General features: G+C 34.5%; 1 protein-coding gene across 2 annotated transcripts in view; it reads right to left on the bottom strand.

Moving 5' to 3' along the window:
- Positions 1-14,694, bottom strand: part of LOC120594537 (E3 SUMO-protein ligase RanBP2) — a 54,363-nt gene that overhangs the window by 11,010 nt on the left and 28,659 nt on the right. For both annotated transcript variants that reach the window (XM_039852624.1, XM_039852625.1), the window contains exons 19-23: positions 12,678-12,772; positions 7,176-11,787; positions 4,134-4,304; positions 3,390-3,482; positions 2,893-3,071 (exon numbers count right to left, since the gene is read on the bottom strand). In XM_039852624.1, coding sequence (XP_039708558.1) covers positions 2,893-3,071; positions 3,390-3,482; positions 4,134-4,304; positions 7,176-11,787; positions 12,678-12,772 — 5,150 coding nt within the window. The remainder of the gene's footprint in view (positions 1-2,892; positions 3,072-3,389; positions 3,483-4,133; positions 4,305-7,175; positions 11,788-12,677; positions 12,773-14,694) is intronic.

Genomic DNA, 14,694 nt, shown 5'->3' on the forward strand with positions numbered 1-14,694 from the left:
GAATTATATATTTATACTGGAAATGAAGAATGGTCTTAAATCAGTAATTTAAACTTCCACTTTAAAAAGTCAGTGAAAGCAAAATAAACTGGAAATAACCTTCAATGGATTAATGAATAAACTGTGGTACATTCACACAATGGATTACTACTTAGTGATAGCAAGGAACAACCTATTACTACACAGAGACTTGTATAAACCTCAAGGGCATTATGCTGGGTTAGGAGAGCCAGTATCAAAGGTTATATACTGTATGACTCCATTTATATATTAGTCTGGAAAAGGCAAAAATATAGAAACAGAAAACAGATCGGCAGTTGCCAGAGGTTATGGGTTGGGGAAGATTTGCTCTATATCCTATTTGTGGTGGGGATTAAAAGAATTCAGGTATGTATACGAACTCATAAAACACACACACATATACATACAACAAAGTGAATTTTACTCATGTAAATAAAAATATTAATGCAAATGAAAAAGGTCATTATTTCTTGATGTATTAAAGCACAAGAGATAATTCATTCTATGTGTCAAATAGAGTATCATAGCAGTATTATTCATGATAGCCAAAAAGCACAAACAACCCAAATGGCCATCAACAGATGAACGGATAAATAAAATGTGGTATTATTCAGCCGTAAAATGAAATGAAATACAGATCTATGTGGCAATGTAGATAGATATACCTCAAAAATATTAAGTGAAAGAAGCCATACACAAAGGCCGCATATTATAATCTATTTATATAAACATCTAAAATAGGCAAATCTACCGTGACAGAAAGTACATCAGTGGTTAGCTAGGGCTACAAGAGTTGAGTGGAAATGGGGAAGGGTGGTGACTACTAGAGGTGATGATGAAGATGTTCTAAAATTGACTGTGGTGATGGTTGCACAACCAAGTGCATATACTAAGAACCACTGAAACTACACACTTTAAAATGGATGAATCATATGGTATTAAATTATATCATAATAAATGTTGTCCAAAAATTGTAGGCTAGATTATTTTATTTTGGGGAAGGGTGTGTTTTAATTCAGCTCCTAACCCACCCTCTCATTAGAGTCCTTGAACAGAAAATTCCATGCAAGCAAATCAAATTCTGTTTTATTCAATACTATATCCCCAATTCTCAGCACAGTGCTAACTCATAGCAAGTGCTTATAAATACCACACACAGGCATTTTATGCAAGTTGCCATATCTGAAGAACTTGCATAATCCAGTATGAATTTAACTGAATATAAAGTAGGAAAGATGCATTCTAAGAGACTGTAAATCTAAATCCTTTATAGCATATTTTAGTTTTAATAGTTTTTAATTGTTTCATCTCTGTGTATAAAAGGGAGCTCTCCTGCAAAATGACATATTGTGGCATTTTTTCAACCTTTATAGTGACTGATCATATTTAACTTCTGTACTAAAGTTATTTTTGGACAGCCCCTACTACTGTTATTTAATGAACATTATGATACAGGATATTTTAGAAGATTTTAAGTTACAAAAATAATGAATATTTAAAAGTAACACAATAATAACCTCAAATGAAATATTTCAACACATATAAACATGGTTCACAAAACACTGACAAAAGAGACCAAGTTCTTGTGTACCAGCTAAAACGGTACCACAAGGTGAGAAAAGAATAAACAATGTACAATTCAGTCTGCACATCAGTTCTGAAATTATTTTTAAGTTCTAAAATAAATAATTTTAAATAAGTTTAATTATTTTTTAAGTTTTGCACCTAAGAGTAAGGCCACATTTAAATTACATGGTTCAACAGCATAATCCAAATGTATTATTAATATGTTATATTTGCAGAATAAATAATTGCATGATAAAGCCTCTAGCAGCCAGCTATTAGAGAATACAGAGAAATTATACACTGTGTACTTCCAAGTAGTCCAGGGAAACTGTTGATGATTTAAAATACTCTTTAGATTTAGCACAGAGAGGCCACTGATGCTAAAACTTCAAATAGTTCGAAGTTCAAATAAATCTATTCTATTATAAATGACAAAGTGATGTCATTACATTAGCTGATGGCCATTAACTACATGTGCACTGATGAATAATAAGTTTAAATCTGCTTGAACAGTTGGCACATCCTAGGTGGACAACTGGAAAAAGTAAGCCAGCTATACTCCTCAGAGACACACTATGAAAGGCAGTAAATTTCTTAGACCCAGACCATGTGTTGGACCACATCACTCTCTCTCTCTCTAGCCACTTAAATAAATAAATAAACCACTAAATAAATACACCACTGCATTCACATAACTAACTCCAAGACTTTCTTTCATTTTAACCACCTTTACAACAAAAAGTATTACATGAGGGGGCAAAGAACCATTCTGAGTACATGTCAATATTAGATTGTAAACAATTACTAGACATGGACTTTGTTTTCTAGTTTCTGTGGAATACAAATTAAGACACCAAGGTATGAATAGCTATTAAAATCATCACTATATTTGAGCTAAGAAAGTAATCAAATCATGAAATTATTGACAAGGCAAAGTATAAGCCAAGGGAATTAAATAGCTTTCAAATGCTGTTATTTCCTATCCACTCTGCCTATCCTAAACTAATTTGCATGAAAAATGAACCACTTAATACTGTTGCTGGTATTGTGGTAGACATACTTAGAAATATCTGCATCGTCTGTACTACCCACCCCGTTTCCCCAAAACCCAACCTATGCACAGGGGTTAACCTTTATAGTCCTCTATGTAGATCAAAATTCTTCCTTCTTTGGACATAGCTGACTGTTAGATGCCTAACTGATTTGCTAGCTACAACTCATTATTACCTTTTGGTAAGAACATTCCAATTTACTGCATCAACAAAGCCAACTGAATCAGAAGGAAAACAATGGAGATGTTCTTACATGGGCTTCCTTAACTTTTTGAAACTCTGATTGAAAATCTTCCCCATTTCCGTTGTCCTCATCAGTATCACTGCAGACTCCACAAAAAAATGTAGGTGGAAGTTTTAATATATCCGCTTTTGCCTTCTCTTCAACTGTTGGTTTCTTTTCCCAAACAATAATACATTCTTTCTCATTTTCTGAAAATTCCATACAACATAAGCAAAAGAACATTAAGATAAAAGTAGATGAAGTCAAATATTCTATAACAATGGCCATCAATGTAATCTACAAATTAAAGACCCAGGTAACAAGATCTTTGAGTGCTAATGGAAAACAAAGACCACCAAGAGAACAATGCTTTTCATTCTATATTTTTAAATATTTTAAATCACCACAGGAATACAGTATCTAAATATTGTAGATACATAAATAAAACTGATAATTACAGAAATAAGATTGGGAGATTCCTTTTAAACAGATTATAAAAGACAGTATAATTAGTAATTTTAACATACCTGTTAGATTTTTTCCTAATGGTCTACATTTTCCTGAGTCATCCAGATATAGTTTTCCATTAAGTTTCTTGACAGCTGTCTCAAAATCTTCATCTTAAAGTATAATTAATTTTGTTAAATAAAAAATTTCTAGCAAATTTCAGTTTTCCTAGCCAGAAACCTAGAAATTATCTCCAACTTCACACTTTTTCTTATTCCCCACATCCAAATACCAACCAATTTTGCCAATTCTATATCCCTAACGCCTCTTCTACTGTTAGAACTTTCATTGAGGCTATCCTCATGTTTGAGATGTTCTATTACCATTTTAGCTCATCTTCCTATCTTCATGTCCCATAATCCAATCATCTATACCACTACCCAATGGGCCCTACTGAAACTTCGGAGCATATAGTTCCCCTACTTAAAAATGTTGATAAGGCACACACAGTTTCCCATAATCAAATATCTGTCTGCTTTTTTCACTCTCCCATCTTTCTAGGATTCCCAAGGAAATTATGATTGTTTTCAAATACCTCAAAATGCCTGCCCTGCTCATTGCAGCCATCCAAAAAATGCTTACTTAATAATAAATGCAATTCTTTCAATCATTACAACCACTGACTATTTACAAATACATTAAGATAAACATCTACCTGCAAGAACAGTAATAATGAACTCTAAGAGCAGGCTTAGTATAATTTAGCCATAGCCCCCAATTAAGATTCATATGAACAGAGCACTTTAAAGTAACAAAAGATTTACCATCGTCTTCTTCCTCACTAACATAATCTGGTCTATTCTTATAGCAGAAGAAAGTTGGAGGAAGTTTAAGTTTGCTTGCAAGAGCTTTTTGTTCAGGAGTTGGAGTTAGCTCATATACAATGAAAACATCGTCATCTGAGAGAGGATCTTCAGGTTTTTTCATCTCTTTTGCTATAACAGAAGTCAAAAAATTGATAAAGACGAGGTGTTATTAACATCAATATTCTAACTGAAAATAAAAACCATGAAACTTATCTTTAGGTTAAAATAGCAAACTGAAAAAACACATATACTTTGATGTGGACAGAACTCTAAAACAATAATGAATTAGAATTAGTAAACTGATTTAATGTTCTATAAAAAACCTTTAGTGAACACAGAATCTACTAAAAAACAAAAAAATCCTGCTTTTACTTAGTGACCATTGAAAAAATATACTATTAATGGCTATAATTTAAAAAAGTATTTAAAAAGTGCTGCCATAACCATATTTGACATATTAAACAATAGTTTCGCAAAATATCCATGCATTTGCAAAAACTGGAAAAAATTAAAGCAATCATAAGTAAAAATTAGTGTAAATATAAAACTAATGCAAAGCCAAACTTGTTTAGTTCCAACAAGGAAAGTTAACAATTGCCAAGGATGGTGGGTGATTTAGTAAAATACAGTTTTGCATTTTCAAGAATAGCAAAATTAAATAAAAACTGTTATCCTATAGGTAATATTGTCAGAATTTCTATAGCTGAAAAACCAACAATGGTTAACAAAAAAAAAGGCAAAAAATGGAGAAAAGAAATTCTTCATACAGTCTTCTATAGTCTATAAAAGAATTTCTAGATAAAGGAACTGATCTAGATAAAGGAACATAAGCAATTCATGAAGCATATTATCTACCAACTGGCACTGTCCTATATAGTAGCCTAGCTACATGAAGCTATTAAGCACTTAAAATGTGGTCAGTTCAAACTGAGATGTGCTGCAAGTTCAAAAATACACACTGGATTTTGAAGTCTTGGTACCAAAAAGAATATAAAATAATTATTAAAAACTGAAATGGTACTTTGGATATAATGGGTTAAACTGAATACTAAAATTAATTTCATCTTTTTTTCTTACCTGTTTCATTTTTCAGTATGGCTACTAGAAAATTTTAAATTATACTCTAAGGTCATGTTTATTTCTATTGGATGGAACAGGTCTAGAGAACTAGAGCCCTTTTACAATATTACTTGCCTTTCACTCTCTTTCATTACAAAAACAGTATCGATTCCTAGCCAGGAACAGTAAATGAACACCAAAAGATAAAGATTCTTGTTCCAGTTCTGCTGTGAGCTGGTAAAGACAACTTGGGCATACTGGACAGTCTGCTGGGCCCTAGTTTCCTCATATCTAAAGTCTTCATCTATAGGATCCTCTGGGACTGTGACATTCTCAGACTTGAAACCGAATAAGGTTCTTTGTCCTCAAGTGTATATTGGTAAATTTACTCGTAGGCCAGGGATTCTTAACCGAGGGCCCTCAGTCTGTGTGTAAGTATATACCCTTTACAGAAGAAAGCTCACACTTTTCACATAATTTCTTAAAAGTTGTATCCTTAAAAGTTAAGAGTTACTTAGACTGGTAGTATAATTGGTATACTTTAAAACTGAAGGTCCCAGAAATCAAGGATCATTTCATCACTGTACTTGTTTACCAACATCTAACGTATTTGGGTTGCTCAAAATATATTATTAGACATTTAACATTGAATTTTCATTTCCCTAACTTTGCTCCTGAAGGTCTTCAAGAGATCCCACATTTCTTATATTCCAATCTAGTACCAATACTTACTTTTACAAAAGATCTATACCATATATATAACATACCAGGTATATAATTGTGATGGCTAAAAATGGGGTCTGCTTTCGAATACAGTATTTTTCTAAACCATGTCCAACAAAACAGCCCTGAAGAGCCATTCTATTTCATGCTATATACATGCTGTTGCCATCACATGTTTGTAGACTGGCTGACATTAGTGGCTAAAGATAAAGGTTAGATAAAATATAGATTTTCATTAGGCAGAGTTAAAAAAAATAGAGTAATGAAACACCAAGCAGCAAAAGGTAAAGACTAACTACAAAGATCTACCTCAAAATAATGTTAGGCAATAGTGAGAAAACAGGACATCCAAGTACATTTAAAAAAAAAAAAAAGCTTTAATGGGTGTTATACCACCAGTCAAAAGTTACTTGCTCTGAACTGGCATTCTTCAACATGCACACTGTAGTGTTAAGTACTCAATTTCATATAGCCATAGTTACTTTACTAAAAACTATCAGCTGCTAAAAAAACTGATGTCATCTCATATTGAGAATTCTAGCGCTATACCTTTGTTCTCAGGCTGTGAGGAAGGGGTGCTGGTCCAAAAAGCCATTGGATCAGATTTAAAAAGACTAAAATTAAATCCTAGAAAATAAAGAGTTTAATTTTTGAACATTTTTAGAATCAAACTGAATATGATTTTAAAATATAAAAAGCCAGGGTCTCTCAATTTATACCAATTTGGCTGTTTTACATTTTCATTTATCCCAAAGGTTCACTTTTTGCTCGTTTAATAAATAGTGGCAAGACAACCTTACATAAAATGTGAACATCTCAGCACCATGTCTTTTTGAGTGGCAAGAAAATAATAATAAACAATGAACACTTTAAAAATCCAAGTTAATGCTCATGATTCAAGTATGTGTCACTAAACTTCAGTACTGTACTGGGTTAGTGTGCTCTGCCTAAGCATGATATAAGTATCATCTAGTTATTAAAATCTCTTAAATAACTTACACACATACTCTCTGCTACTGTTTGAAGACTCACAGGTAAATTTATTTAGGGAGAAAAAACATCTGCGCAATATTTTTTGGCTGTTTACAAAGCACGGTGTTCATGACCCAGCTTTTAGTAAAACATTAGTATCCCACAAAAAGTCTGCAGCAAGATAAACATTAAAAGAAAAAAATTAAATAAGAAATTATGCTTAATCTATTAAGACTAAGTGCTTACCCTTTTCTGGTGTTTTAAATGTACAATTAGTTGAGGAATCTTCCTTTGGAAAAGCAGCAAAGCGATTTTTGACTCTGCCATCTGAAGACTGTTTGATATCAGAGTTCTTTGACTCTTCACAATTAAGTTCCACTTTTGTTTCAGATCCACTTTGGACCACTGAACTGGTTTCACTACTGTCATTTTTTACAGGTGCATTAAAACTAAATCCAAACAAAGACCCAGTAGCTGAACTGTTACCAAATGCAAATGGTTTTGATTTTTCACTACCAAAAATGCTTTTAACAGACTCTGAACCAAATACAAACTTTGGAGGAGAAACCACTGCTTTTGTTGTTTCAGATGTGCTAGACACTTCTCCAATTTCTGAAGTTGCATCTGCTATATCATCACCCTGAATTAAATCTGTCCTCTCTCTTGTGGTTTCTTCTAACACAGCTACAGCAATTTTGCCACATGGTGACTCTCTGGGAGTGGTCAAAAGAGAAACATGAGGTGTTATCAAAGAATCTTTTTCTTGGGCTATTTTTGCTTCATCAAATATTTTCTTAAATAAGTCTGCAACATCCTGTAGTTTAAAACGGACAGCTAAATGTTCTATTTTTCTTTCTCCGTCTGCAAAATCACATGCAGTCCACACCCACACTCTTTCTGTCCCTTTCATATTTTGCAAAGTCATGTCTGGAGTTATTCTATGATTGGCACAAAGTTTTAATACCTGGTCCCTCCTCATCACTATGCGAACTTGCTTATTATCATAATTCTGTAAAATCTTTATATCACCAATGCCTCTTTCTTTCCACTGACCAACATCTTTATCATACCTATAGAGTTTTGCTCTGTGACTAAAAACAACTTGTTCATTTTCCTCACCACTGGACACTTCGACTAAATCAGGTAAAGGTACAACAGGTTCAAAGTACTGTCCATCTCTCTCTTCTTCTTGAGTAACATCGGATTCTTCATCAGTGCCAACTGAGGTCCCACTCTGATTCAACTTGGCAGGAGACTTAGATGGACTCAAAGCAGATTTAAAACTAAAGTTAAATCCTGTTGTTGACTCACCAAAGCGGAAGAGATTTTTTCTCACGGGACTACTTGCCAGTGGAGAAGCATGTACTGAGCTACTACTAACACTATCATCCAAAGCATCTTCCCTTAAATCATAATTATCCCACTCTAATGCGGGCCCAGTGTTTTCAGGATTTGGCTTAGTAGTTGTGTCTGAAGCACTGGCAGCACCTACATTGGAACTCTTACTTTCTTCCTCAGTGACTTTTGTTTGATCATTTGTCAAAAATGTTTTGAAATCTTTTAGTCCACTCTTCATTTCTTCAGCTCTCTGTATTAACTTGGCGGCTCTGCCAGTATCTACCAGTTTATGGGGAGTCTGAAGTGGTATATCTAATAGAAGTCGCTGGCATTCCTCAAATTTCTGCTTGAATTCTTCAGCCAGCTCTGGTGTCTTAAATTTTGCTGCCAGCTGCTCTAGTTTAGCATCACCATCAGAAAAATCACTAGCTAACCACATCCATGCTCTATCTGATCCAGAGAGGGGCTTCAGGTTCATTGTAGTTGTTATCCAATGATTAGCACACACTTTTAGTACTTGTTCTCTTCGCATCAGCATTCTTAGTTTGCCATTGACTTCATTTTTGAGAATTTTTAAATTCCCCAAACCCCTTTCTTTCCATTGACTTATCTCAGCATCAAATCTAAATAATTTCACCCGCTGTGAATAAAGAACTTTTTCATCTTCTTCTCCTGTTACAAGTTCCACTTTTTCAGGCATTTGAACAACTGGTTCAAAATGGATGTCATCACTGTCCTCAGTCTTATAGGCATCATCATCTTTCTCAAGGTCAGAAGTGTCGGCTTTATCAGCCATTTTAGTACTTTGCAATGAGAATAATTTTTCTCCAGCACCTGAAAATCCCTTGAAATTAGGGTCCTTTTTGCCAAATTGAAATCCTTCCCCTGTTGATTTTGCCAGATCTGCGAAGGTAAAAGTGCTACCAGTTTGACCAAAAATCACACCACTACCATTCTTCTGACTACTAATATCCTGAGCCTGAACACCAGTGTCATTTTCAAGGGGCTTTTCACTCTTCTCTTGATCTTCTGACTCCTGAATGCCAAATTTAAATCCATCGGCAAACACAGGAATAGAAAAATTAAATCCTTCTATTGCTGACTTAGAGTCTGTATCAGAAGAATCCTGAAATGTAAATGAAGGTATATTTTCTTGATCGACATGCCCAAATTTAAATCCTTGTTCTGTGATGCCAAATTTAAAAGCTTTTTCTGAAAAGTTACTTTTAAATCCTGTTCCCACCTGACTTCCAGAAGTGTCATTTAACTTAGTTTTTGAGCCAAATGTGAAAGCTGATTGAGCTTCTGCACTAGGTTTATGAGTTGGTTTAGAGGCCGCACAAGCCACACATCTTAAAGAAGAACTATCATTTTCCACAAAGCAAACCATACAATCCCACTGTCCTTCCTTCTTGGTGAACATTCCTTCAAATCCACTTTTTGTGGCCTTGCTTGTCTCTGAAGTACTGAACTTAAAAGAGGCAGGTGCTGGAACAGCAGTAGTAGATAGGCTCGGTTTACTTGGATTCTGACAAGCAACACATTTTGTAAAGCTTCCTTCATTTCGTACCAAGCATGTACTGCAATCCCACTGTCCGTCCTTCTTAGCAAACATGTCCTCAAATCCACTCTTTGGAGTTTCGCTTATCTCTGAAGCACCAAACTTAAAAGAAGTAGGTGCTAAAACAGAAGATGTAGGTAAACTTTGTTTTCTTGGATTCTGACAAGAAACACATTTTGTAGAATTTCCTTCATTTCGTACCAAGCATGTACTGCAATCCCACTGTCCTTCCTTTATAGAAAAAACAGATCTGAACTCACTGTTAACAGACTTAGGAAGATCTCCCTGGCCAAATTTAAAGGAAGGTTGCTTAACAAATGAAGATCCACTTTTGTTAGCAGACTTTGTATTCTGGCATGCAATACATCTAGATGCAGTAGGTTCATTTCTCACTAAACAAATACTACAATCCCAGTGACCTTCTTTCTTTGGAGTCATCAATGCAAATTCATCTGGAGTATTTTCTGGGCCAGCTTTAAGAGCAGAAACTGTTTCAACTAACGGTGGGCCAAGCAGTTCTTTATAGCTTGGGTTTAGATTCTGGCATGAAATACATTTCTTAGCAGTTGCAGCATTCTTTAATGAACAGCTATTACAAAGCCACCAAGACCCTTCTTTCTTTGCTACTTGAAATTCAAAATTCATGTTTCTGACATCAGATTTGCAAATATCTTCGTTATCATGACCTGTGGGTTCTTTTACGATTCTCAGAGATTGATTTGTTGTTGTGGTTACCTTTGTTCCCGAGGCTTTTAGAATGTTCTGGGCCTCTTCAAACTTGCACTTAAAAAGTGCTGCTTCCTCAGGAGTTTTGAATCTAATAGCAAGTTGTTCTGGTTTGGGTAATTCATCTGCATAATCAAGAGCATGCCACACAAAAGATTTGTCTGACCCAGTATTTGGTGTCAGTTTCATATCTGGACTGATGTAATGATTTGCACAAATTTTCAATATTTGCTCTCGTCTCATTAGAAGGCGAATTTTACCAGATGTTTTATGCCTCAGTATTTTTACATTGCCAATTCCGCGTTCCTTCCATTCTTTGGATTCTGCATCAAAACGGAACAATTTTGCGCGATTGCAAAAGAATTCTTCTTCATCTTCTTCACCAGTTTTTACTTCAATTTTATCAGGAAGAGGGACCACAGGGTCAAAGTGAGGGCCATCATCATCTTCATCACCATGGGCACTCCCTCCATCTGTTTCATGATTCTTCTTGGCCAGCTCTGGAGCAGGTGTTCCAAATACTGATTTCCCTGGACCGTGGAAAGTAAACATATCATCATTTTGATGAAAACCAGAATTCTTTTGCTGATTTGGGCCTATGTTTTCAGTAAATGAAATTCCAGGTACATTTTTGCTTCCAAAATTGAATGTATTTCGAAGTCCAATAGTTTGACCAGCTTTTGCTCCACTGTAACCATCTCCTTGCAAAGGTTTATCTGAAGTCAGGAGACCTAAAAGACTTTCGCTATTATTGTAAACTGTAGAAGGGGGCTGTGTCACAACCTGCGGTGAGGAAAACGTGAAGTCACCATCATTTGATTTGAAATTTGAGTTAAATTTAAAAGGAGTTGGCTGGTTTGTATGTGCAGGTGCTGTCAAAGATGGCCTTACTCCTTCACCTGCCATGGGCTGGACAAAATTAGTTTTTCCAAATTCTATAACTTTAGATTCTGCAGGTCTTGAAGCATGAGCTACAACTGGAGGTTTTGTGAAATAACCTGGTTCTGGCAAAGGTGGGTTTGTGCTTGTCTGTTGAACACTGTAATTAAAGTAATCATCACCCCTGGGTGACAAAATTCCTGTGGCAGGAGACTCAAAACGCAACGGAGGACCATACATCTCTTGAGAGAACATACAAGCAGATGTGCTTTGCACTGGTGGTGTGTGCATCTGTTGTGGATAGGCATAAATATGCTGTTGAGGTGGAAGCCTATTCATACCATAAACTGGACCCTAAAAGAAAAAAAAAGTTAATTTCTTTTAATTTATTCATCTACAAAATTATAGATATCTAAGTATAAACCAATTTTCACAAACCACAAACATGAGTATTATAACGCAGAGATATCATTAGGTAATGCAGTACATCATTGAGACAACATTACTACAAAGATACTTACAGTTATATTTCTTTTTGGCATACAATAAAAATTGCCTTAACTAATGACAACATCTTAAAAATTTAATTTTCTTACAATAAATGCAGTATCTTCTTCCCTCCTAAGCAATGTGTCAAATGATGTTAACAATAATGATGACTTAACATTTACTGAGCATTTACTAGTGTGCCAACTGAGCACTGTTCTAAGTACTTTACATATATTATCTCATTTTAATATCCTCAAAAACCCTATGAAGTAAGGCATTATTATACTCATTTTACACATGAGGCAACTAATGTATAGAGAGGTTAAGACACCTGCCAAAGTCACAATGAGCAGAAGAGCCAGGGTCTAAATGCACCCAAGCCGTCTGTCTTTAAGCTTCACATTCAACTACTGTTATAATATTGGGGTCTTGGCCACTTTGGGCCTGGAAATACCTACCACATAATGGTTCAGCAAGGACACGCTAGTCCTATTTCTGCTAAAACAGAATGATGAAGGACCCACATCCACACCCACCACGACCACCACGACCACCACCACCACCCACATTTAAAAATATTCTAAATGTTAACACATTGCAACATAAAAATGACTAAAAAGAATAACTTCTGTATCTGAAGAGAAATGTAAAATATCTACTTCTTGTGGGACAGACAAGTTTTAATGCTGAACAACTACTTAAATTTCTCTGATGGAAGCCTGAGCAATTAAAAAGGAGATATTTATAAATGTTACCTTTGTGGGAGTAACATTTGCTGCTGGTCTGAGAAGATACTGGGAATTATATGCTGGTGACTGACTATAATATACTGAAGGGCCAGTAGTTGCAACTAAAAAAAAAGAAAAAGAAAAAAAAGAAAAAAAAAACAATTAAAAAAAATCTTAACTATAGTTAAGAATATCTAGGCAAGAACTATGAATACAAAATAGAAATCAAAGAAAGATTTAACTACATAAATTCTTTTAAAATTTCTATACATCAAAATACACCATAAGATCACTAAATCACAAACTAGGAAAAACTGCTAAATATGACACATGAGGAATGAGAAAGTAGCACCAGTAGTCAACAAAAACAAGCGCCTCACAACAAGCATCAAAAAAGCAAGAAGTGGTTGGTCCATTTTCTAAGAACAATTGGTATGATGTGAAAGCAGTCATGTTCAACATAAGAAATATTGGTAATACATTAGTCAGGAACCAAAATGCATCTCATGGCCTCAGAGCCATGTTTTTGAAGTGAGCCTTGAAAACCTGCACAATGATAAAGATGCATTTTATAAACTCGAGCTGAGATTATTCAGGTCAAAAATCACCAGACAAATTCATGGAAAAGGATCTCACAAGTAACATTAAATGTGTTCCTTGGGGCTGGGGGCGAGCAGGGAAAAAGGGCACATCATGACCGATACTCATGTTGATGTCCAAATTATTTCCTTCATCTGTTTTGTGTGAGTTTCACCAGGAACTCAACAACTAGAAGACACTTATGTTGATGGCAAACCACAAATAGTCATTTGCCTGATCTGTTTTATGAAAGTTTTAACAGAAAAGAAAACAACTGAAAGACTATTTATGCTTTCACCCAAAAGACGACACAGGAATTGTGACTCAAGAGATGCTAAACAATTGATTCTGGTAAGCAATGATAAAGACCTAAAATAGTCTAGACATCCTGGGGGAAAAAAAAAGGAAAGAAAATGCTGAAGCAGCACAAGTCTGAATTTAGAAAACTAATGGAACTGCCTGGTGAAGATCATTATTTTGGAATATTTGTGGGAGAATACAAGCATAGAACAAGCTGACTGACATGAGCCAAGAATCATAAAGTGTGAAATTTAACTAGTGATTTTATCAGTGATTAGTGATTTTTTAATAGTGGAGAAAAAAAATTAAAGAGTTCTTATAAACCTACTATAAAAATGAAGTTAACTGTTCATAAAAACTTAAAAACTGATTCTATTTTTGTTCTTAAAAACTGGCAAAGGTTTTTATAAACTGATAACAGTTAACACTACGTAAGAGTATAAAGAGATGGACACCATCAGATACTGGTTGTAAGAATATAAACTGCCATAACTTCTAGAAAGCAATCTCCCAACACAAAAGAATTTTTTAAATATCCTATAATCCTAGGAATGTGTCCACTTTATTTATAATAGCAAAAACTGGAAATAACAAAAATCAAGGAATAAAATTTGCAGTATTTCCACATAATGGGATATTTTGTATTCATTAATAGTATTTTCAAAAAACATTTATAGAAAAATGCTTGTAACTTAAAGTAGTATTTTAAAAAACAGGCTTATTCATCTACATACAACATAAAAATATGATAAAAATCTCACTAAAAATTCCTTACGTATACAAAGAGAAAAGACCAGAAGGAAATGCTTCAAGTGTTAATAGAGCTCTATGTGATACTGTTAGCTTTCAGTTTTCTACACTGTTCAATGCATCTTAGTATTTCCTATAAGCTTATTGTTTTTCGATCATCTTATTTTAAAAAGACAAGGACCATCTAGGAATATTTTTACTTCCATTAAGAAAAACAAAATCTGTGAACACAGAAATGGGAATCAGGAGACTTGAACCTCCTTTCAGACCACAAAGCTGCTTTGTGACCTTGTCAATTAGTCATTTGGAGTCTCTATTTTTTCAATTGTAAAATGAGGATGTGCTGCTTCTACGTATTTCATAGGGTGATTGCAAGAATAAAATGAGATGATTGAATGTTATGTTTATGTTTAAT

This window comes from Pteropus medius, unplaced genomic scaffold (assembly GCF_902729225.1).
Source record: "Pteropus medius unplaced genomic scaffold, Ma_sr-lr_union100, whole genome shotgun sequence".
NCBI lineage: Eukaryota > Metazoa > Chordata > Mammalia > Chiroptera > Pteropodidae > Pteropus > Pteropus medius.